At 37.4% G+C, this 26277-nt stretch overlaps 1 protein-coding gene, 1 long non-coding RNA gene and 1 pseudogene across 2 annotated transcripts; 2 read left to right on the top strand and 1 right to left on the bottom strand.

Annotated features, from left to right (window-relative positions):
- The first annotated feature begins 106 nt into the window (after positions 1-106).
- Positions 107-5545, top strand: LOC128200575 (uncharacterized). The gene is made up of 4 exons (XM_052894416.1): positions 107-406; positions 1511-2696; positions 2819-3574; positions 3987-5545. The coding sequence occupies exons 1-4, from the start codon at positions 107-109 to the stop codon at positions 4016-4018; spliced, it is 2274 nt and encodes a 757-aa protein (XP_052750376.1). The 3' UTR covers positions 4019-5545.
- A 12397-nt stretch (positions 5546-17942) lies between these two features.
- LOC128200573 (beta-1,3-galactosyltransferase 5-like) lies at positions 17943-23758 on the top strand (annotated as a pseudogene).
- A 975-nt stretch (positions 23759-24733) lies between these two features.
- Positions 24734-26190, bottom strand: LOC128200574 (uncharacterized). Its single transcript, XR_008252783.1, has 2 exons — positions 25790-26190; positions 24734-24983 (listed from the first exon to the last, which is right to left on the bottom strand). It is a non-coding gene; the product is annotated as an uncharacterized LOC128200574 (long non-coding RNA).
- Between the last annotated feature and the right edge of the window lie 87 nt (positions 26191-26277).

Below are 26277 nucleotides of genomic sequence, written 5' to 3'. Positions count from 1 at the left end.
TAAGTAAATAAATATCGTGCAGTACTAAACGCATAAATATTCACAACTTCAGTGTACAATACTTTTTTCACATATATATATCGGACTTTGTTGTTTGCATATCACAATGACAGAAGATATTAGATCACGTATTACAATGTTGTTGGACAATTCAAATAAAATTGTGAAATTACTAACTAACACGAAGAAGTGCGCTCGAGCTAAGATTACAAGAGGATATTTGGATGCACGTTTAGAGATGCTATGTGAGTACTGGTCATCATATAATAAACAATATGAGTACATTACAACTACATATTCAGATTCGGATGTTAAGCCATATAACCTCGATCTAGAGGAAAATTATAATTCTACTGAAGAGGCTTACTTAGATCTCAAGACCTGGATAAAAGATTGGTTATACGAGGTTTGTCCGGAAAGTACGTATAAAAGTTTTTTAAAAATTTTATTTTACAATTATTCAGGTAAATCAATTTTATCCCCTTCAAAGTACTCCCCCTGTGACATAATGCACTTGTGCCAACGCCGTTTCCACTGTGAGAAGGCTCCTTGAAAGTCCTCTGGTTGTAGGTTTCTCAGCTGCCCCGTCGTAGCTTTTTTTATCTCATTTATGTCCCCCAAATGCCGCCCCCGAAGTACCAATTTGGTTTTTGGGAACAAGAAGAAGTCACACGGGGCCAAATCCGGCGAATAGGGGGGGTGTTCGGTCACCGTAATGGAATTTTTACTCAAAAACTCACGGAACGATCTTGGCGCAAATTTTTTTCATTTGAAGTTCGTTTCTTAGAATTTCGTGGACCACGGTTTTGCCCAAATTAAGCTCTTCAGCCACCTGTCTGACCGTTAAACGACGGTCCCCATTAACACAAGTTCGAATTCTTTCCACGTTTTCGTCGGAATGTGAAGTGGAAGGACGTCCTGAACGTGGGTCATCTTGAACGCTTTCTCGGCCCTCTCTGAATCTTTTTAGCCACTTGTGGACGGTTGGTTCCTTCACAGCATCATCCCCATAAACTGTTCTGAGATCGGCAAAAATTTCACGGCCATTCTTGCCGAGTTTCGAGAGAAACTTGATTACGACGCGCTGCTCTTCAACGGAAGCGGGCTCCATGCCGACGGGGTTTCGTTAAGAGGTAACTTCACAGATGGCGTGACAAGCCAGTTCGCACCGCACGGCGGTCAGACCAGAACTGAAGCATTGTTAGGGACATAAGGAAGGGGTCCTGCGCTTACCTGGCCTCCCCACTCCTCTTTCTCGCATTCCAGAACACTTTTATACGAACTTTCCGGACAGACCTCGTATGAACATGAAACAAAATCAATTAAAACTGATGATGATAACACCATCACCATCGCATCATCTTCACACTCGAGACCACATCTTCCTCCGATACCCCTTCCAGTATTTTCTGGTGATTATAATGATTGGATTAGCTACCGAGATTTATATATTTCATTAATACATAACAATAACAGTTTGTCTAAAATTGAAAAGCATCATTACCTTAAGTCTAGTTTAACTGGGGAAGCAGCAGAATTATTAAAGAATTTCACACTTACCGAAGCTAATTATCTCGATGCATGGAAAAAGCTGGAAGAAAGATACGACAACAAGAGGATTATTGTCAACAACATACTGAATCGCTTATTAAGTCAAAAGAAGTTAGCTGGCGAATCAACTAAAAGTCTCAAAGAATTATTAGACACTACTAGTCAATGTCTTGACTCGTTGAAAAATCTCAACATATGTATTTCTAACTGGGATGCTATTTTAGTATATGTCATTGTCGGAAAGTTAGACTCCGAATCACATAAACTTTGGGAGCAGTCTCTTGGTAATTCTATTGAGATTCCTACTTATGCCGATTTAGCTTCTTTCTTGGAGAATAGATTCAGAACACTAGAAATGATTAGTTCAACTCAAGTCAAAGAACTGTCAAAAAAGATATACACACCACAAAAATTTACATCTGTCAAAACTTACGCTACTGAAGTAAATAGTACTTGCACATATTGTTCACAGAACCATTATATTTGTCATTGTAAGAAATTTGCTACACTTACCAAATCAGAACGTCAATATTTTATAAAAACGAACAACATCTGCTTCAACTGTTTGATTAAGGGTCATTCCGTGAAACAATGTCGGCAAAGCACAACCTGTAAAAAATGTGGACGACGTCATCACACTTTGCTGCATTTAACAACTCTTAACAAACCAGAGATTACAACTGAGAGAAATGAGTCAGTACAGAGTCCCTCTACGTCTTGTCATACTGCTAACACGAAACCTGAAACAAATAATAAACAAGTTATTTTACCTACAGCTCAAATTAAAGTAAAGGCAAAGAATGGCTCTACTTACGTTCTCAAGGCACTTGTAGACCAGGGCTCTCAGGCTTCTTTTATTACTGAAGCAGCTGTACAACTGTTGAATCTTGATCGCACACCTGTAATTGGTAAAATTACTGGAATATCCAATTCACAAGGAGTTACTACTAAGTCTATGGTAACACTCACAATTCATTGTAAAAACCCATCACTTTCACGTATTGAAGTTAACGCTTATGTACTTAGAAAACTGACTTCAATACTACCGCCTCGAGAATTTCCACAAGGTACTTGGCCTTCATCAATGCAATTAGATCTAGCTGATCCTGATTTTCACAAGCCGAGTCCTATAGATGTTTTATTGGGTACCGATGTGCATGCTCACATAATTCTCGATGGAATACATAAACACAACACTCTCGCGTTGCTCTTAACTCTCGCCTGGGTTGGTTGCTGTCTGGAAGCGTTTCACAAACTGATACACAAGTTCACAATGTGACTGTAGCTCATACTAAATTGGAGGTGAATCAGTTACTTAGGCAGTTTTGGGAGATCGAAGAGCACGTTCCTCACAAAAAGCCTATGTCTACATCAGAAGTACAATGCGAGAAACACTATAAGGATACTTACACACGTAACGATGATGGTCGATACATAGATTGCTTGCCATTTAAAGAGTTTCTTTCCACAAGTCTTGGTAATTCACAAACCTTGGCTATTAATCGTCTGCAACAGATGGAGAAGAGATTTTTACACAAACCTGAATTTAGAAGTCAATATAGTAACTTTATGGATGAATACCTGTCACACGAACATATGGAGATGATTCCTGAAAATGAACTTAATACTAATAAAAATATATACTACTTACCTCACCATGCTGTCCTTAGGCCGTTGAGCTTGAGTACAAAGTTGCGCGTAGTCTTCGATGGTAGTGTTGAACCTGCAATTGAAAAATCAATAAACGATGAATTGTTTATCGGTCCTCATCTTCTTCAAAATATTCGATACTTCATTACAAGATGGAAACAACACAAAATATGTTTATTTGTAGATATACAGAAGTCGATACATCGACAGATACTTGTATCTAAAAAAGATATAGATCTTCAAAGAGTCGTATGGCGTGAATCTCTCAATGTTCCTAATGAAGAGGACAGATTACTTACAGTAACCTACGTTTGGTCTTGTGTTCCTTTCTTAGCCATCCGTACACTGCACCAACTTGCTGAAGATGAATGTGGTGAGTTTTCTAAAGAATTTGAAATTGTAAAGGAAGACTTCTACATGGACGATTTGTTAACAGGTACGTCAACAGAGGAAAATGCAATATTTCTTCAAAATCGGTTAACTGAATTATTAGCTCGAGGTGGCTTTCCTTTGCACAAATGGTCGTCTAATAGTAAACTAGTATTGAATCCAATTTCGAACGATAAAAGAGATTCTTTAAGTACAGTCACTATTAAGTAGAAAAAGCTATTAAAGCTTTAGGTATTAAATGGAAGTCACAAACTGACAACTTTGAACTAACACTAAGTTTACAATTTATATCTCACAATGTCACTAAACGAACTGTTTTTTCTGCGATAACTAAGTTCTTTGATCCTCTTGATTGTTTAGCACCTTCTATTATTGTTCTTAAAATATTCATGCAGAAATTATGGCTAGCTGCATTGGATTGGGATGAGGAGCTATCACTAGAAGTAAAAACTGAATGATTCACTTACCTAAATAAATTTTCTCACATGCAAATCATACAATACCCTTTCCAAGATGGCTCAGCATTTCAAATACTACTACTAGATTAGAATTACATGGCTTCAACGATGCATCTTGTGCTGCTTATGTTGCTGTTGTCTACATCAGAGTTTGGAATGCCAAAGATGTTAATGTTCATTTAGTTTTCGCGAAAACACGTGTAGCTTCAGTAAAACAAGTTACATTGCCACGACTTGTGGTGCTATTTATACTAGCCAAGATGTTGAGCAGCCTTAAAACTGTTTTGAGAATACAAAATAATTGTGTGTTCACTTGGACTGATTCTACTATAGTTTTAACGTGGTTACGTAAAACACCTGGTGCTTGGACAACATTTGTTGCTAATCGAACAGCAGAAATTTTAACTATCGCAAATAGTAGTCAATGTCGTTATATTGATACTTTTAATAATCCTGCAAATTTAAGCTTACGAGGTTTAAATCCGAATGATTTGAGACAGTCAAAACTATGGTAGAACGGCCCTGATTTTCTAAGTCAACCCGATGATATTATAAATAATGATATAGATATTCCTGAAACAGACTTAGAAGTTAAAACAAAAGTTAAAGTTCACATTTGTATCACTGAAAATAATGATATTACTGACTACATAAACAAATATTTAAACCATTTATTCAATGCTGTAAAAACAAAATTAATTCAATTAGAAGGGATTGTAATTGTTATTTAACTGCTTCTGAAATAAAAATTGTTTTGCTTGTATGTACTCGTTGGTCACAAGCTATTTTAAAGATGAGATTGAAACTTTAACTCACAACAAGCAAATTCACAAAAGAAGTAAGTTTTATATACACTTAATCCGTTTCTTGATGAACAAAAGATACTAAGAGTGGGTGGCAGACTAGTGAATGCAGAGGTTTCGAACTATCTATAGTCTCATATTATTTTAAGTAACAAATGTCATTTATGTAAACTAATTGTTTCTGATGCACATATTAAATCTTTGCATGGTTACTTGCAACTTACCTTTAAATTACGTCAGACAGAGGTATTGGATTATTCGTTTAAAGTCTTGTTACAAGTACTGTGAATAAATGTATATCTTGTTTTAAACAACAAACAGTAGCAAATATATCATACTCTCTAGTGTCCAGTACAAATGGTCTAAATATATTCTAATGTTAAGCTAACAATTTCTTTAAGACTTGTAGCTAAGTTGTGCCCTCTGCCACTGAATAACTAAAATTTGTTAATTTTTTCTAACAGTTATGTAGTAATTTGATTTCTATCATCTCACTTTGTGTTACATGTTAACATATTGTGAAGGACTATAGTAGTCCTTGGGTGGCGGAATGTTTAATTAATAATTGTTATATGAACTCTTTGCTGACCCTTTATACAAAAAAAGAAAAATAATGTTTTTATCTGACACTTTCGATTGTGACGTTCTTGTACAAAATTAATAAACACATTCAAGATCAAGATTCGACTTTATTTTTGTTCAACTATACATGAAAATATATCGTACTACAATTATTGTATTCGATTGTCATCTTGCAACCATATTGCGGCATATAAAAATTGAGATTAAACAACATGGGTTGATTGTAAAAGCGTGAAAATTTGAATTTGTATGTATTTTTCAATAAAAAAAAAATTCAAAAATTAAATTCAAAAATAAAAAAAAAAGGATGGGTCACCCCTATCATAGCGGGGTATAAAAAATAGATGTTGGCATATTCTTAGAACTACCCAATATGCACACAAAAAATCATAAAAATCGGTAAAGCCGTTTCGGAGGAGTTTGGTAATAAACACCGTGACACGAGAATTTTATATATTAGACTAGCTGACCCCGTAAACGTTGTTTTACCACTTATTACAAATTATAAAAATCGCGATTAAAATACAGGGGTTGATCGTAAAACGGTGAAAATTTAAAGTTGTATGTATTTTTCAATGCTAAATCATATTTAAATAAAAATAAAAAATTTTGTCAAAGAAATAAAAAAAAAAAATTTAGGGGTGGGTCACCCTTATCATTGAGGGGTATAAAAATAGATGTTGGCCGATTCTCAGACCTACCCGATATCCACACAAAATTCATAAAAATCGGTAAAGCCGTTTCGGAGGAGTTTGGTAACAAACACCGTGACACGAGAATTTTATATATAAGAAGATATTCTAGCGATCCGACCCAGTTTTTCACGGGTAAATAGAAATTTCGAAAAAACTTTATACCCTATGTCACTTGTAATGTGGCTTTGTGTAGGTAAATGAATTTTTAAAATCGGTCGTGTAGTTTTGGAGTTTATCCACTCTCGTGTGTAGTTTTGGAGTTTATCATCTTTTTTTTTATACAACTTAGAATGGCAAACAAGCTGACTGCCCACCTGATGGAAAGTGGTAATTGTCGCCTATAGACATGAGCAGTACCATGGACATAACAGAGTATACTGTTTCGCCCGTGATACTCCCCATGCGTTGCCATTCCTGAGGACTTAGGTGTTATTCCTCTATACCTTGTAAATTCACTGCCATATCTTACCCTTTTACAATTGTTCAACAGTATTTACCGCTACATACAAGCAGGTGTGTAAATGTTTTTTTTTTTAAACAAACAACATTATAAACAAACAAAATCGGGGGGAAAGGGATTGTTAGTAATGGAGACTAAAAATCCTATTGCTAGCAATATACCCAACCAGGTCGACCTCCTGGAACTCTCATGGTTAATTCCTGATGAATTCATCATGATGGGCTAACTGGCCTGTTTTCATTCTCATCGATCACCCTTCACTGGTGCTTCGCCAGCGTATCCCGTTAGCGCAGGCGGGCTACCATACTATTTTCACCCATCAAAAAAAAGCCCCATTGCTAGCAATTCCCTCTTTAATATAGCGTTACCACAGCCAGTATTGGCAACATTATTAGCATTAATATGCCTGCATTTAAATTACCCACATTTAGTAACCATTATTATGGTACAAGGTCGCGCACCGCTATGACTCTACGCGGTTTATAATTGTCATGAATCATACATGATATTTCCATTTCTCGTCCCATATTGATTCTACGAAATGTTTTTTATACTTACAAAAAGAGCATTTTTTTATATCTATCTATCCATTTAAGAGCTGCACACTTGTCGGTGTAGCTCTTGCCACTCACTACGATTTTCAGCGAGTCTCTTCACCTCTTGATACGACACGACACCAACTAATTTTTTTTATTCAACTTAAAATGGCAAACAAGCTGACGGTCCACCTGATGGAAAGTGGTAACAGTTGCCTACAGACATGAGCATATGGGCACAACAGAGTATACTGTTTCGCCCATGATTATTCCCATGCGTTGCCATTCCTGAGGACTCAGGTGTTATTCACAGGTGTTAGTAGAAACACGAATGAGGCAGAGGTGCCAAACAAACGACTTTTGTACAAAGTCTCTCTCTGACAAATAACGCTAATATAACATACTTTCTGTAATTCTGAAATTTTGTAATAATAAATAGATAGATAATTTATTTACATTACTTACAGCACACAAATTACAATACAAACATACACATAATACACAGTAAAAGAGATAAAAGAATGAAATAAATATAAAATAAATGTTATTTAGAATATTATGCATTTTGTTTGATTACTTTTTTTGTATTTACTGTGTCTGACTTGCGCCATCTAGCTTTCTCTCTGTACTTATCTGTATTTATGGTGTTTAATAAAGAAATAATAATAATAATAAAATAATTTCGAATCTCTTTCGTTGTGAAGTCGGATAATATCTTAAACAAATCTCTGGGCCCATAACGAAGCGTGTCTGACATGCTCTCGAACGGTTTACTACATTATTTTGCTGTCTGCTATAAAATTTAACAATGTAATATATTAATGTACAATGGAATTCATAAATATGTATAAGTCGTTTTGTTTGCCAAATGTATTATTTGACGATTCGTCACCCTTTCAACAAATCGATCTTCGATTTGATATTGTCGTTGTTTTGCTGCTTTTCGGTTTGCGAGCCGCCAAAGGAAAAAATGGAACTCTTATGGGATCACTTCGTTGTCCGCCCGTCCGTCTGTCAAGATCATTTTTCTTAGGAACGCGTGGAGATATCAAGTTGAAATTAATATCTTATACTCAGGGCTGCAATCTCTTAAAGCAGTGAAAAAATCAAGCTTCTAAGTCGACGCAATCAAAAGATACGGCCGTTTATGTTCCATTTATATCGTATACTTTGACAGCCGCAAAGGGAATCAAAACCTATAGGGTCCCGTTGACCTAGAATCATGAAATTTGACAAGAAGCAATGTCATGCAGCACAATTAAAAGGGAAAAATGCGAAAACCGTAAATTTGTAGTAACTTCACAAAAAAATTGATGATTTTGTACTAAACGTTGCGGGGAGTCCGACTCGCATTTGACCCGCTTTTTTACGGTTGACCATTCTATGTTTGTGATTGTTAATTTTAGTTTTTTAAATAACTAGTTACAATAAGATTACGTTTCACAAAAAAAACACTCTTCAAGTGTCGCAAAACCAGTTATTTTGATTTACAAACTTAACCATTGAACCTCACAATGGCTTGTTTGCATCTAGCTCTACCGTACTTTTACTTTAAGATTTTGTTCCACATTTTAATTTTATAAACTAAACAACTAAATTAGTATTCATAAAATTTCGATATGACCAATCTGTAAGTGTATCCCTTCACCCGTTCGTGTTTCTACCGCAGAACTACGCGTATTCGTGAAGCAGTTGTTTGCATGGCTATGTTTCGGTTTGAAGGGTGAGATATGACAGTGAATTTACAGGGTACAGAGGAATAACACCTGAGTCCTCAGGAATGACAACGCATGGGGGGTATCATGGGTGACTGTACAGTCTGTTATGTCCATGGTACTGCTTATGTCTATAGGCGACGGTTACCACTTTCCATCAGGTGGGCTGTCAGCTTGTTTGCCATTCTAAGTTGTATAAAAAAAGATAAAGAATAAATTCCAAATCGGTTTACAACTGATGGAGTTATGAGGCAATAAATATAAAAAGAATGGGGGGAAAGGGATTGCTAGCAATGGAGTTTGACAGCCTTATTGCTAGCAATATGCCTTATTAGGTCAACCTCCACGTGATTCCACCTGGAAACCATCGTGAACAATTCTTGTTGAATTCGTCACGATGGGCTAACTGACCTGCTTCATCCTCATCTATCATCCTTCACTGGTGCCCCGCTGGTGTATACCGGTAGCGCGGATGGGGTTACCATTCCATTATCGTCCATTAAAAAAATATATAAAAAGAATATAGAACTCTCTTCCACTGCATATTCGTGAAAGTCAATCGCTGAATATCTTCTTCTGTCTTCATGAACTTATGTTTCTGTATGTATATGTACGTATTTTATATATTATAAAGTATATAAGTTACTTTGTATATATGTAAACATATTTATTATTTTTTACTAAAAACGACTATACTGTTTCCTCTTTTTATTGTACGCACACTGCCCGGTAGTAATTAATGCTTCTTTCCACTCAGCGTTTGCTGGAAGAGAACTCTTACAGAGTTAAGCTCGCCTGTTGTACATCTTTATTTTATATAAATTATATACATGTATGTAAATTTTTATGTACAATAAAGTATAAATAAAAAGTGTAATTATGCATATGTGAAAACGATTCATGGCTTAACATAGATATAAATTTGATTATGTATTGACTGTAAATCAGCTGTACTTTTTCCAAAATAAATAAATAAATAAATACAATCCATTTGAGATCCTTCTTGTTTTTGAAGTCTTGATGTTTTCGCTGTTTAAATTGAGTTTCTTTCCGTTGATGCTAATTAAAATATTCTGGTTACGTGAATGCCTAAGAGACTTGAGATAAAACCATTAATTATTTAATTTGTCACGCGCAACCGCCTTAATTTACATAATCACAATGCAAATATTTCGCTAGACTTTGACATTGTTACTTGTATTTACTCAATTTGCGTAAATTTAATACGTCATATCCTTGCATCGTCGATAGTTGTTTCAATTTGCGTAAATTTAATACGTCATATCCTTGCATCGTCGATAATTGGAAGTACGACTCGCCATAGACAGGGAGTTCACCTTTATACCCTCCAGCCTAGATCAGCGGGTCTACCAAGAAATGAAATTCCGAAATTTCGGACTCAATTTCGTGTTTTTGTTTGTACCAAAATCGGACCAATAAATGGCGTTTAACATTTCATTCGTCATACATCCTATCATGAAAGTCCAAAGGAACAATATTTTAACATTTTTAATGTTTCCAAACGGCATGTATTATGTAATTTTAACATCAAATTTGTGTTTCGTTTGGCTCCGAAATTTCGGAAAACATTTCATGGTAGGCCCTCAGCCTTTCCCAAAGTAGGCGATAACGCCCCCTTGTGGGCGCTGCAGGCCTAAAGGGCAGCGGCAAGAGACCCAGAAAACAAATGGAGGCGTTGTGTAGAGGCTTGTTTAGAATTAATGTTTAATCTTCGCTAATATAGCTCACAATAATTGATTAATTTAATTTAAAGTAATAGAAAAAAGTGGGGGCGCTAAAAAATAATTTATTCTCAAAGTGGGCAATAAACAGCAACGTCCCTCTTAAAACATTTCCAAAGCCAACTGCCGTTGCCAACCCGCCTGCCAAGCGTGGCAACTACTGGGAAAACCCACTTAGGTAAAGGCTTATGTTGAGCAGTGAACAATTAATGAATGAAATAATAATAATAAAAAATTATATATTTTTTTTATATGTAACTTAGAATGACAAACTGACGGCCCACCTGATGGAAAGTGGTAACCGTCGCCTATAGACATGTAACACACTTGTGCTTTCAATGACATATTAGGATTTGGACATGTTACGTCTTATGAAATGTTTGAAGGCCGCCATCTTTGTCCAACATTAACCTTGCGTCTCCGTTTGGCGGCAATGTTTCCTCGCGCAATATTCATGTTGCCCTGTTTAAAGATCTAATTGTTTAGCGCCATTATTATTGCACGTCTCTATTTGCGGTTACGATAAAACAATCCACTGTTTGCGTTGTGATTTCATGATGGTATTTCATGTATTTCATGCTGGTATTTCATGTATTTCATGCTGGTATTTCATGTATTTCATGCTGGTATTTCATTATATCTGCTTATTTAAATGTCTGTTATAAATTGTTGAGTGGTCCTGTCATAGGATTTTTTTGTTAATGGGCGAAAATGGAATGGTAACCCCGCCTGCGCTATCGGTATACACTGGCGGTGCACCAATGAAGGATGAGAGGTGAGGATGGAGGCAGGTCACGAATGGGACAGAGGTTACTATCATCGTGTGGTCCCTTCATAGAATAGACCACTCCTTCCTTCGTCGGTGTCGTAATAGGCGACTAAAGGAACTTAATTGTCGAGTCGAGGTATGGGCAATAGCATCTCTTTTAAAACATCACCAAAATCTAACTGCGGTTGCCAACCTACCTACCAAGCTTGACAACTACAGGTGAAACCCCCCAAGGAGGAGACCTTTGTTCAGCAGTGGACGGTTAACCGTTGTGTCATCTTCATAATAACCAGATGGATACTACAAAAATAGTTTGCTTGGGCACCTCTGTCCCATTCGTGTTTCTACCGTGAATTTACAGGGTACAGAGAAATAATACCCGAGTCCTCAGTGTGGCAATATATAGATACGGCAATATATAGGTACGGCTAGATATAGATATAGGAATATATATATACGGCAATATATAGGTACGGCTAGATATAGTATGGCAATATATAGATGTGGCAATATATAGTTACGGCTATATATAGATATAGCAATATGTAGATACGGCAATATATAGGTACGGCTAGATATTGATATAGGAATATATATATACGGCAATATATAGGTACGGCTAGATATAGTATGGCAATATATAGATGTGGCAATATATAGTTACGGCTATATATAGATATAGCAATATGTAGATACGGCAATATATAGGTACGGCTAGATATTGATATAGGAATGTATATATACGGCAATATATAGGTATGGTTGGATATTGATATAGCAATATATAGATATGACAATATATAGTTACGGCTATATACAGATATAGCAATATATAGGTACGGCTATATACAGATATAGCAATATATAGGTACGGCTATATAGAGATATAGCAATATATTACTAATCTTCACTTTAAAATTCGCTTAAGAATGCAAGCAATTAAATTCGACGAGTCGTCGCGTAATCTTTACGCGTATCTTAATCCTGCATTAAACACGGAAATGTTTATTGCGTGGCTATTCAATTCAAACGAGGCCGTTACTTTGGAGTTATGTGGTTTGGGCGTCACGATTTGGAAAACTAATTAAATCTCTCTGTTTACATATAAGGTATACGGGTATTTGCATGCTAAGTTTTTTTTTATGAATGATAATGAAATGGTAATGGTATTCGCTAACGGTATACGCTGGCGGGGCACCAGTGAGGGATGATAAGTGAGGATGAAAAGACAGGCCAGTTAGCCCATCGTGATAAATACACTTAGAATTCAGCACGGTGGTTTCCAGGGGGGGACCACGTGGAGGTCGACCTGTAAGGGTATATTGCTAGCAATGGGACTGATAATCCGCATTACTAACAATCCCTTCCCCCCCTGCATGCTAAGAGTTGGAATTGTTAGATTAACTTTTTCCAGAAGTAGCAAAATTTATTTTGAAGGATTGCAAAAAAGGAGGTTTTCGGTTAGTTTCTGTTCTTTTTTTTTATTTGTAAGGATTTTCCTTTTTTATAATAGAGGTCGACCTGGTAACGTACATTGCTAGCAATGGCACTGATAGTCCACATACTAACAATCCCTTCCTTCCCTTTATTCCGGTATTTGTAATATCACAAAATACATAAAGAGTATAAGATCTTTTAATTAATTTATGACGCCCCATAAGAGAATGGAAATATAGGCAGAAAGCCTCACAATTCATATTTGATTGCTTGAGGGGAAACAAGTGGGCATAATCTAGATATTAATTAAAAATTATGTCTCACATAAAAACACCGGGATCATTTTTTTTTATACAACTTAGAATGGCAAACAAGCTGACGGCCCACCTGATGGATAGTGGTAACCGTCGCCTATAGACATGAGCAGTACTATGGACATAACAGAGTATACTGTTTCGCCCATGATACCCCCCATGCGTTGCCATTCCTGAGGACTCAGATGTTATTCCTCTGTACCCTGTAAATTCACGCCATATCCCACCCATCAAACCGAAACACAGCCATGCAAACACAACTGCTTCACGGTAGAAACACGAATGGGACAGAGGTGTTCCAAGCAAACGACTTTTGTACAAAGTCTCCCTCTGGTAATCAAGGGAACTTGATTACAATATTTTTGTGTGGTCGCGACATAGTAGTAGGCCACCCCTGCCTTTCCAGTGGGTGTCGTAAGAGGCGACTAAGGGAACTTAAAAGTCGAGGGATGGGCAGCAGCGTCCCATTTAAAAACATCTTTATAGGCTAATTGCGGTTGCCAAATCGCCTGCCAAGCGTGGCGACTACTGGCAAAGCCCTCTAAGAGGGCGGCTTATGTCCAGCAGTGGACAGTTAAACGCTGATATGACGATGATGATGATATATAAAAGAAAATAAAAATGTGTCAAATATAGGCACGAAAAGAAACTTCTTTCCTTTTTTTTTAATTAGTATATTTGAGAAAAGATTCTTGTAAGAAACAATTTACAGTTGTACCCTGTACTTTGGTTATGTTTTGTTAAGAGAGGGACTGGCTGAAAACCAGCGCTGTGCAGCTGTTCACATTGCGCTGGGACACTCACAGCATCTTTGCAACCACTCTTTGGAATCAACTTTCAGCAGCAGTATTTCCGAACCGATACGACAACATAACCTTCAAGAAAAGAGTATATTCCTTTTTAAAAGGCCGGCAGCACACCTGCAATGCCGCTGGTGTTGTGGGTGATCATGTGCGGCGGTAGTCACTTACCATCAAGTGAGCAGCATGCTCGTTTGCCCCCCTGTGTTGTAAAAAAAAAATCAACTGAGCCGGTTCCTTTTGCCTAGTATGGAACACTTTTTGTATATGTTATTTATATTTTATATTGTAATTGTATGGCAATAAATGTTTTTATTCCATTGTATTCTAAAATGTAATTATTTATTTTTTATCATTGGACACTTTCTACTATTATATTTTTACTTTTTTTTCTTATTTTGTACTTGTATATATAGACGCTGTCGAAACTCTATTTACCTTGGGGTGGAAAGGGATTGTTAGCAATGGAGTTTGACAGCCTCATTGCTAGCAATATGCCCTATTAGGTCGACCTCTACGTGGTTCCCCCTAGAAACCATCGTGAACAATTCTTGTTGAATTCGTCACGATGAGCCAACTGGCCTGCTTCATCCTCACCTATCATCCTTCACTGGTGCCCCGCTAGCGTATCCCGATAGCGCAGGCAGGGTTACCATTCCATTATCATCCATTAAAAAAAAACTCTATTTACTCTTGTATGTAGGACAATTGCGTAGGTACATAGGTGATTTTAAAAAGTGCTTTACGCACCGACAGTCGAAATAAACTCGTTGTAAATGGCTTCTCGCCAATGTCTGTTATATTTACTTGACGGTAAATATATGTAATGGTATTTTACATTTCATTACTAGTTGTTGTGCATGGATTTACCCACGTTGTTACCTATTGGGATTTTATCAAAATGTTTCAGTAATTTTTGTGTGCTCGGATAAACAGATAGACACAAAAGTGAAAATATATATATATATATATATATATATATATATATAAACAATTACATTTATCATCATTACCATATCAGCTGTTGACTGTTCACTGCTGAACATGAACCTCCCCCATGTCCTTGCCAGTGGTCGCCACGCTTTCACGGCAGGCGGATTGGCAATCGCAGTTAGGCTTTGAAGACTTTTTAAGAGGGACGTTGCTGCCATTCCCTTAGTTGGCTCTTACGAAGGGGCGGCTTAATTTGTACCGAGACCACACGGGACGGGTTAATCCTCATTGCTATTTTTCGTAATATACACCTTATCAGGTTGACCTCCACGTGTTCCCTCATGGAAACCATCTTTGATTCCTAGTGAAAACGTTGCAACAGGCCAACTGATCGGACTTCATCCTCACCTATCATCTCTCTCTCTGAGTACCAGTCTTAGCCAGCGTAGATCGATAGTACAGGCGGAGTTACCATTCCATTATCATCGCATTAGACACCTTAATATCCGACAGTGAGTTCACCCGCGTACCTTAGAGCCTGGATGATCGCGTACAGCGCGGTTTCAAAGATACTTGCTCCCACGAACGGTTAGGTTATGGAATGAGCTCCCTGTCGAAGTTTTTCCAAGACTATAGCATGGGGTTCTTCTAAAAAAGGGCAAATCTTTAGGGTAGGTAATTCGCGCGAAATACCCCTAGTATTGCAGGTGTTCAACGGTAAACGCCTGACAGGTGGGTTGTTTTGTTACCCACCTAAATGGTGTAAAAAATACATGTTGTAAATGAATAAGTTGTGAATATGTTGTTTCTCATACAAAATTATACAATCCGGTAATGAGCTAAGATAAATAACTGTATGATGACTAATTTGACATTAAAAAAATATCTAATTTGCACATTTATCAGCAACCAAATGACCGAATAATTTTATTTTGTATATAAAATTGTATATTATAAGAATCCCACGTCACGATGTACGTTTACGCTAATCTCCGAAACTGCTCAAATCTATTTTAATGGAATTGTGTCTTGTTTGTTCCAAGTTGAGAAGTAGTTTTCTTTTTTTTTTTTAATAAGAACTATATTTAAAAAAATAAATTTACAAATTGCCTGACTCGGTAAACTGTTTCACCTACAACGCTTTATAACTGTTTATTAAAAGTATATCGATATAACAGTTCTTATAAAAAATACCATATATATATATATATAAAATATTTGTAGTCTATTGTTATTTAATTCATTATCATTATCATTATAATTGTTACTTCATATACGCACTGTATAATTCTGTTAAAGTAAATGCTGTGAATACTACCTATAATAGGCGTGTGCATTAATATTGTATTGTATTTAATAACATAAAAACCTATATGTTATAATGCAATATGTTGTAGTATGTATATATATATATATATATATATATATATATATATATATATATATATATATATATATATATATATATATATATATATATATATATATACATATATACCCAACCAGGTCGACCTCCTCGCGGTCCTCCCTGGAAACTATCATGGTTGATTCCTGATGAATTCATCATGATGGGCTAACTGGCCTGTTTTCATTCTCATCGATCACCCTTCACTGGTGCTCCGCCAGCGTATCCCGTTAGCGCAGGCGGGGTTACCATACCATTTTCACCCATCAAAAAAAAAAAAAATATATATATAATATATATATATATATATATACATACACTTATTTTAATGATTATTAAAAAAAATGTATATGATATGATGTCATCACAGTTGTGTAAAAAACTCAGGGTTCCTTCCTTCCACTTAGAGAACTATAAGCAATGAAATGCGTAAGAACCTTAGTTCTAACTAGAATAAATATGCCGGCCTTGCGAATACCGTTTCGAATACTATAATTACACGACAAATACTCGGCAATGATGATCATATATCGTTCGTGAAGTGCGTAAGGTCATCGCAACTCGTGACGGAGTCATCAATTCGGTATCAAAGGCAATTAATATCATATCCTTGCTGCCGTATGCCTCGTGTGTATGCTCACGCGCACGTTCATATTTGTTATCAATGCTACAGTGACTGATGACGTTATCAATTTTGGGGGTTATTATAAAAAAAAAAACCGAAATACTGAACCGATTTTGATAAAGATTCTGTGGGAAATGGGACAATATTTTTTTATAGTAAGTTTGTTTAAGACGAAGGTCTTTAACCAGCGCGTGTTGCCAGTGATGACATATGGGACCGAAATATGGTCCTACACGATTGCCCGTATGTAAAAGCTACAAATTACTCAGCGCGCTATGGAGAGGGCTATGCTCGGAGTCTTTGCGTGATAGAATCCGAAACGAGGATATCCGCAAAAGAACCAAACTCATTGATATAGGCCGAAGGATAAGCAAGCTGAAGTGGCAATGGGCTGGTCACATAGCTCGAAGATTCGACAACCGACGGGGAATAAAGTTTCTTGAGTGACGACCGCGTACGGGCAAACGCAGTGTAGGAGGACCTCCCACTAGATGCAGTGACGACCTGAAATGCATTGCAGGAAGCCAGTGGATGCAGGTGGCTCAGGACCGTTCTTTATGGTAATCTATGGGGGAGGCTTATGTCCAGTAGTGGACGGATAATGGCTGAAATGATGATTTTTATGATCTATCGCCCGCCGCATCATTTAGTCAGTTCTTTTATTGTTTTTAAGCGGAAAGTACTCTAAATATCTTCAAGTAGTGGCAGAATGAAAATATAATGTATCACCACATCTTCACATGTCCAGGAAGTCGTAGGAGGCGGCTAGGAAAATAAGCTAGCCTAGACAAATAACTAACGAATCAATCGACAAAGTTGTTTCGGTTAGTACTCCTATGAGAAGGAACAGGACACCACATATTGTCATCTCACTCTATCTCATGGACTCATTAACGATATATAGTTTGATTGATTGATCCGTTTGCTCCTTATAAGTCTGGCATCTTCTATTGCATTCCATGGGGTAACCGGAGGTAATCCTCTCTCACGGTAAGAGATACGTGTTCAGCAATTTGACGTTAATAGTGATGAAGTCCATGCATATAGCTGACGACGTGCTCTCCAATTCCAGGTGTGTAACGTCGTAAGGTGAGGGCGCGATGGGCGCGGTGCGGCGCTCGCACGTCGCGGCGCTGGGCGCGGTGGGCGCGCTCGTGCTGCTGCTGCTGGCGCGCCTGCCGCCCCCGCGCGGCCCCGCCCGCCCCCGCGCCCGCCTCCACCGCCGCGCCCTCCACCACCACCAACCGCACCGCGCCGCCGCCGGCCCCGCTCGTGCACACGCCGCCGCCCTCCCCGAAGCCGGCCCCGGCGCCGGCCCCGCTCGGCCCTAAGCCGGCGCAGCCCGGCCCCGTCATCACCAACGACGTGTACGTGGCCGGCCACGAGAAGCCGCACCCCGAGCTGTGCCCCGCGCTGGGCGGCCGGCTGCGGCTGCTGATGCTGGTGACGTCGGCGCCGTCGCACGCGGCCGCGCGCGACGCCGTGCGGCTCACGTGGGGACACTACGCGGCGCGGGCCGACGTCGCGCTGGCCTTCGTGCTCGGCGTGCCGCCGGACAAGATGCGGCCCGCGGTCGACGCGGAGGACGCCCTCTACGGCGACATCATAATCGGCCGCTTCATGGACTCCTACTCGAATCTCACCCTCAAAACGCTGTCGATGCTCGAGTGGGTGGACACGTACTGCCCGCGCGTGCCGAAGATCCTCAAAACGGACGACGACATGTTCATAAACGTGCCGAAGCTGCTCGACTTCGCGTCGGCGCCGTCGCGCGTCAACGCGACGAAGACGATCTGGGGCAAGGTGGTCAAGAAGTCGCTGCCGAAGCGGACGACTCGGTCGAAGTACTACGTATCACCATTGCAGTTTCCGGGTAAGGTGTTTCCTGATTTCGCGACGGGGCCGGCTTATTTGATGACCGCTGACGCGATTAGGATGCTGCTGGCGGCTGCGCCGTCGGAGCGTTACCTGCGGCTCGAGGACGTGTTCGTGACCGGCGTGCTCGCCAACAAGCTGGGCATAAAGCGGCAGCACGCCCCCGAGTTCTACAACAAGAAGGTGGCCGCCCACCCGTGCGCGGTTCAGAGGGGAGTGGCCATACATATGGTGAGGTATCACGAGCAGTTCGACCTGTGGCGGAAGCTGTTAGACGGGAAGACCAAATGCGCCAGCTAGTGAACGGCGATGCGATAGTTTTGCTGAACAAATAATGTTAACGGAACAATACTACTTTTAATACTGACTTACATAGTCATAGTGTAGCCAGACAACTTCGCTCGCGGCGCTACTGCGTTATTGATATACAGGTATTGAAGAAAGAGGGGAAACTGTATTTTTGGATTAGACGCACTTTTCTCTTCATTACCACAAAAAACGTGTTTAAATACAAGACTCAACCTCAAAAGATGGTAACCGTGATCTCTAAACGCGTACAAGTCTTATTTGGTGAGGTCAAATTTACGTTTCGTAAGTATTAATCATGCCTCCTTACTTTCCTTACTTTCCAAGCGCCCAGCGCTGTCACTACGCAGTACTGCGTTCGAAGTTGTCAGGCTATAGCTTTGTTAGTCGCACTATATACGTATAAGTAATTAATACATTAAAATTGTGTAGTGCAGTTTATTAATGCAGTCGATGGCGTAGGCTTTAAAATAATTTATAAAATCTACAAATCTAAGCCGTTATCCGGTTATGCAATTCCTGAATGGACATTTTCCATTCCAAAACATGTAAGGCATGGCATTTGTTATATGCCATGCCTTACATGTTTTGGAGTTTTACTCAATTCGCTTTTGGCATAGACAAGAGTTCTACTGGATTTTTTTGCCCCACATGTGGGCCATTAAAAAGCTAATTACATATTTTATAATTATAAAGTAGAAGTTAGTGATTTTTATGGGTTTTTTATGTCATAAAATTGCAATAAACGTTTATCTATTTATATTACAGTTTATATATATATATATATATATGTTTGTGTGTATAATTTTTAAATTGTAAATAATATGATTATATAATATTTATCTAGACACGATCTGCGACAGAACAAATATACGTACTATTTACATAATAGTGATGTCATAAACTTCTTTGCGAGATTATAGCTGTATATAATTGTTTACTTTGGCTCGTCAATAAAAAATAAAAGTAGTATTGTTGCCAGTGTTCTGAATCTCGCTGGTTTAATTGTTTCCTTTGATAAAAAAAATAAATAAATAAATCTGATATTGTACATTGATATATGTTTTTATTTTTTATTTAAATCGAAATGTATTTTTTATAATCGATTATTGCTATTGCGTATAAGCTATGTGTGATGTGTGAAGGAACATAGTTACAAATGTTGCCATAAAGGTAAAATTGTATCAAAATATTATTATACCTATATGAAATTGTTAGAATATTGTAAAATAGTTATAAATGTTTCTATTTAAAGTACAAATGCGTGCATGTAGTGCATGCGGCTTGTATATTTTGTATGCGAGGCGACAGTGCTTTATAGTTACGTCAGAGTATATGCCATAATGTTACCCCGCCATTGTGGGTTCTAAAAGATTACGTGTGTAGATTTTAAGAGGGAGACTTTGTACAAAGTCGATTGCTTGGGTACCTCTGTCCTAATCGTGTTTCAACCGTGAAGCGGTTGTGTTTGCATGGCTGTGTTTCGGTTTGAATTTATATGGCGTGAATTTACTGGGTACAGACAAATAACACCTGAGTCCTCAGGAATGGCAACGCATGGCGGGTATCATGGGCGAAACAGTATGTGTGTGTACTGTTATGTGCACGGTACTGCTCATGCCTATAGGCGACGCTTACCACTTTCCATCAGGTGGACCGTTAGCTTGTTTGCCATTCTAAGTTGTATAAAAAATTACGACCTTAGAAAATGGTGTCTTTTACAATCGATTTAAAAAAGATAAAAGTTCTTAAATCGGTTGTATTTTTTTTTTTATTTAATGTCACCCCCATAACTCCGTCAGTTTTAAATTTATTTCGTCAGTTTGAAAGTGATTTGGCAATTTTTTTTATCTGATAGGAGATACTCACAGATTGATCCCATAGATATTTTATTAAATTTTTTTTTTATTTGTAATGGCAAATCGTGTGATGGTGCTGCCCTCTATAATGGTTGATTTGAAACACATAGTCCTATTAATGAAATTCTTTGTTTCAATCCGTATTCCTTTTGGAAGGACGTTCAGTATCTATGGTAGAACACTTCCTTAAAAATACTAATGATTTTGTATATGACGTCATCACAAATCCAATATGGCGGCTGATGTGAGACTTCGCCTATCGCCTTGCATACCTTTCTAAGAAACGAGAATGTTCCAATTTGCTACCAACAAGATGGAAACACGCTCGATTTGGCACCTTGTTCTTTTCGCGACAAATGTAAGCACTTCATTTTTTTTTATTATACTTTTTTTATATAAATAGTGATGTTGCTTTTATGAAAATGATCAGATTTTGATCACAAAATCGATTAGATAGGATACTTTTATTTTTAACAAGGTTAAAGGAGATGTTTTAAGCATTTTATTACTTGAATATCAATTAATTATTATAATTTTATTTTAAATATATGTACGTAATAATATCAAAGTTTTTTATACCATTAAAATTCTTGGAGATGACAATTGACTACTTTTTAGTTATTGTGACTATGTGATAAAATATCTAGAAATACTCTAGTAGAATAATTTGAAGCGAGTTGTAGAACAAACAATAAAGTATTAATGTCACTGACGTATTTACTCGATTGTGATAATGAGATCTGTGTAGCGTGCGGTCTTTGACACTTAATAAAAAAAAAAAAACAATATTTCGTATTGTATTGTGTAATGTATATTCGCCACTACTGCCCTCAAACGATTTCTGTTTTTACCTAACGGTTAGCTGGTAGAGAACGCCATACGGCATTAAGCTCGCCACTCGTACCAATTTTTATTGTACAATAAAGCATAATAAATCTATGCAACCAGTTTATTACATTTGAATATTTTACACTGTAAAGTGGCTATGTATAAGTAATTGTACAGCAATATGAATATTTATTTTACTGTGTTTATTTTATTTGTTGCATAGAATCTAATTCCAGTTTCGTCAGTATGTGGGCATATTTTTTTTTTAATACAATAAATAATGTCAGACCTAAGCCATAATGCCATGATACTCGTCAAAACGAATTTTTTTATTAATATTAAGGATTTTAGAGTGAATGTTAGCATGACTATGAGGCCGATTCTAAGACGCCAATTCTTAGCAAATTACAGTTCTATAGACTAAAATAATTTTAAAAGTCCATATTGGTCCTTACAATGACGATTTCATAGTGATTTTCATTGTTAGAAATTTCATAAGCACGTATTATATTTTAATGTAAAGGCTGCCGTGGCGTACGGTCAGGCTCGCGCTCGCATCACAGCCGCTCATGACTAAGGATCACGGATTGATTTCGAAACTAGTCGAGCTTTATCTAATTACACACATGTTAAACCGGTAGTTATTATATTTTCATCTTACAATTGGCTTCTCAGAAACGACTTCTTGTGTATTTATTTAATTTTTGTAATAATTTATGATAATAATTATTAAAAAATTGGATGGTTTGTTAGATTATAGGTTACATGTGAAGCAAGGAACTTGCTTATAAAAAAATATAAGTATTGTTACATTATTAGTTTCTACACCATTCTTAGTTTGTATGATTTTTTTTTTTAATTAACTTTTTCTATCCACTTAAAATATTGAATGTATTGTTGAACCTAACATCGATTTTTACTGCCTTATCCGGTACATAACGTGAGTGTGAAGGTGAAAAACATCAGATATGGCTGTACAGAGATAGTTCTTTTGCCTTAATTTAAGTTGGTTTTCTAACTAAAAGAGACAAGTAAAGAACAAAATTTATATTATAATTTGAGCTCATTAATATAATATAGATGATATTTTTTTTATTATTATTAATTAATACTTACTTTGTGGAGTGCTTACGTATTGTAGTCGCGCGCTGAATGACCGTGCTGCGCCTTCTAATGGCGGTTATTATACTTTAGTGCCGATATCAGTATGTCACGTTATTCTAAATTTAAATTTAAAAATCTCGATTCGAATTTCGCGCCAAAAAATGTTTACATTCTACGTTTATATGTATTATTGCCGTGAAAAAAAAATGTATTTTATTTGTCTATGATATTGTTACAATGTTGTGCAGTTACTGTAATCGGCTTTCTAAATATTTTAGTGTCATGTAACAATGTATGGAATATCCAATGTAATGGATCGATACTTTATGGGTTTGTCAATATTTTAGTAATGCACTGTTTTGTGCCGACTGCTTTCCCCTTAAATATTAAATAGAAATGGCGCTCTGCCACAGACCGACGACGGGTCGTCGTCTATGTACTTGTATACAGTGTCACAAGTATAAATAACCATTTTGTAAACGTGAAATAAATCTATTCAGTCAACAGTCTTGTTTTTTTTTTGTTTGTATTAGTGTGGGTGTTTCCTATGTAATTATGTAAGAGTCTATGTATATTATAATGTCTAGTACACATAAGTTTTGCCTAGTGTGACACAAGATGGCGCTGTTTGATATGTCCACCATAATTTAAATTTAGAATTTGCAAACTTCAAGATAACATGTTAGTTCCGAAAATGACCACCGCTTTATACTTGTGGCGCTGTAGTTTTGATTATATAAAATCTAGTGATGAATGTATAATTTTTTTTTTTGTGTCAAAATTACAAATATAAGATTCCTAGGCGCCGGCGAATGATTAGAATTAGTAATTGTCTGTACCATGTTGTATTCTAATGTATGTTGTGCCAGACATACATACATACATACATACATTGTGTAAATATAAGCATACACGTCCTTCCCTCTGTGTTTCATTTCGATTTTAAATAATTCCATTCCTAAGAATTTCGTATTCAGTATGTTTTATAAGTTATAAAAAGATATCATAAAACAATTTTACAGTAAATAAAACCAGACAGCAAGTAAACCAGAGGGAGACTTTGTACAAAAGTCGATTGCTTGTGCACCTCTGTCCCATTCGTGTTTCTACCGTGAAGCAGTTGTGTTTGCATGGCTGTGTTTCGGTTTGAAGGGTGGGATATGGCAGTGAAATTACACGGTACAGAGGAATAACACCTGAGTCCTCAGGAATGGCAACGCATAGGGGGTATCATGGGCGAAACAGTATACTCTGTTATGTCCATGGTACAACTCATGTCTATTGGCGACGGTTACCACTTACCATCAGGTGGGCCGTCAGCTTGTTCGCCATTCTAAGTTGTATAAAAAAAAAAACATTTTATAATAATTGGAGAGTATAACGGAATTCTCAATTTTATGGTAAATGATAAATAAATAATTGTCTTGTAATAGTAAATAGCTTCCGTATATTTAGATAGAAATTGTGCCAAGAAAAAACAAAATAAGAACAGTGACTGATAGAAAAAAAAAATAAGCTGTATATGTGTATATATGTATGTATATGTTTGAATGTATGTGTTTATTTATGTATGTGTATATGACTATGCTGTCACAGATATTATTTTTTACAAATTTTTTTTTTAACGCGCCACCTACCTATTCATGCTTTAATTCCTTCTACCCAAAGGTTGTCTGGAAGAGATTGCTTAGCAATAAGACCGCCTTTTGTACTACACTATACGTATTGAAAATTGTTTAACAAATCATGTTATGTTAGTGCAATAAATAAAGTGTTAAATAAATAAAATAAAAATAGATATATTATTTTTATCAAAGAAATTTTGCAATCTTCAACAATACTATTACTAAAGATTATCCTATACATATGTGGGTAGTTTTAAAAAAACATAACTACTATCCAAATTAAATAGTGTTTATTGATTCTCATTAACCGAGTATAACAAAAGTTGGTTTTCTTTAATCAAACTGTACTTTAATATTCAACAGGGTACAGTTCTTCCCACACTTTGAACCTGTCCTCGAACATGTTCTCCTCGACTGTGAACTGTCGGTCGAACTTGAGGTACTTGCGCGCCGTCGGAGTCATGGCCGGCCACTGCAGGGTCGACAGCTCCGGCAGCTCGTTGCCGCGGGGATTTGGGTCGCTGAAAACAAACAATAAAATCAGACCAACTTACTAGAGGAAAACTATAAAAAAATTGGTTTTTTTTTTGATGGGTAAAAATGATATGGTAACCCCGCCTGCGCTAACGGTATACGCTTGCGGAGCACCAGTGAAGGGTGATAGATGAGAATGAAAGCAGGCCAGTTAGCTCATCATGATGAATTCATTAGGAATTAACCATGATAGTTTCCAGGGAGAACCGCGAGGAGGTCGACCTGGTTGGGTATATTGCTAGCAATAGGATTCTCAGTCTCCATTACTAACAATCCCTTTCTCAAAAAAATGGTTTTGCACGGGTACCACTGTACACCAGTGTTTCCCTCATTGAAATAGCTGTGCATACATAGCTGTGTGTTGCGATTTGAAGACTGGCATTTGACAGTGAAGTTACAGGACACATAGGTATAATAAGACCATAGACTTATAACATATTTTTATATAAGTGTAACGTATGTCCAGAGATATCGAAATAAAAATGCAAGATTACTGTTACATTACAGCATGGGGTTCTTCAAAAGGGGGGTAAAGAGGTTTCTTTAGGGTCGGCAACGCGCGCGTAATGCCTCTGGTATTGCAAGCGTTCATAGGCTACGGTAACCGCTTACCATCAGGTGGGCCGTATGCTTGTTTGCCACCTCAGTGGTATAAGAAAAAACTTGTTTACTGGTCGGTTACAGACTGGATGACATTTTATTTCTTAGTTACCTTCAATAGTGTAACTTGATACCCTCAAATACTACAATAAGATTTCTTGTAACAAAGGGGGCAAACGACCATGCTGCTCACCTGATAGTAAGTGACTACCGCCGCCCATGATCACCCACAACACCAATGGTATTGCAGGTGTGCTGCCGGCCTTTTAAAAAGGAATATGCTCTTTCCTTGAAGGTTACGTTGTTGTATCGGTTCGGAAATACTGCTGCTGGAAGTTGATTTCAAAGAGTAGTTGCGCGTGTAAGTGAGTCTTCAAGAATAGCAATGCATGAGGGAATCACTGTGCATTCTGCCTATAGTACTTATGTCTAAAAATGACGGTTACCACTTTCTATCAGGCGGGCCGTCAGCTTGTTTGCTGTTTTAAATATCATAAAAAGGTCCAAGGACAAACCAAAAATAGGGATAAAATATTGGGATACTATGTATATGTTGATTTACAACTACATGTTCAACTGTAAACAATCTGAATTAAGAAACATGATTTCTGAAATACTTACCCGTGCTTTAGCAAAGGTGTACCATACTGCCGTCATCCGGTCGACCACTACGGGGAGTCC

The sequence above is a fragment of the Galleria mellonella genome, unplaced genomic scaffold, assembly GCF_026898425.1.
Source record: "Galleria mellonella isolate WM207_F2 unplaced genomic scaffold, CSIRO_AGI_GalMel_v1 utg21103, whole genome shotgun sequence".
NCBI classification, from domain to species: domain Eukaryota; kingdom Metazoa; phylum Arthropoda; class Insecta; order Lepidoptera; family Pyralidae; genus Galleria; species Galleria mellonella.
The sequence above is the reverse complement of the archived record's forward strand: the minus strand, read 5'-3'. Positions and strand labels throughout refer to the sequence as shown.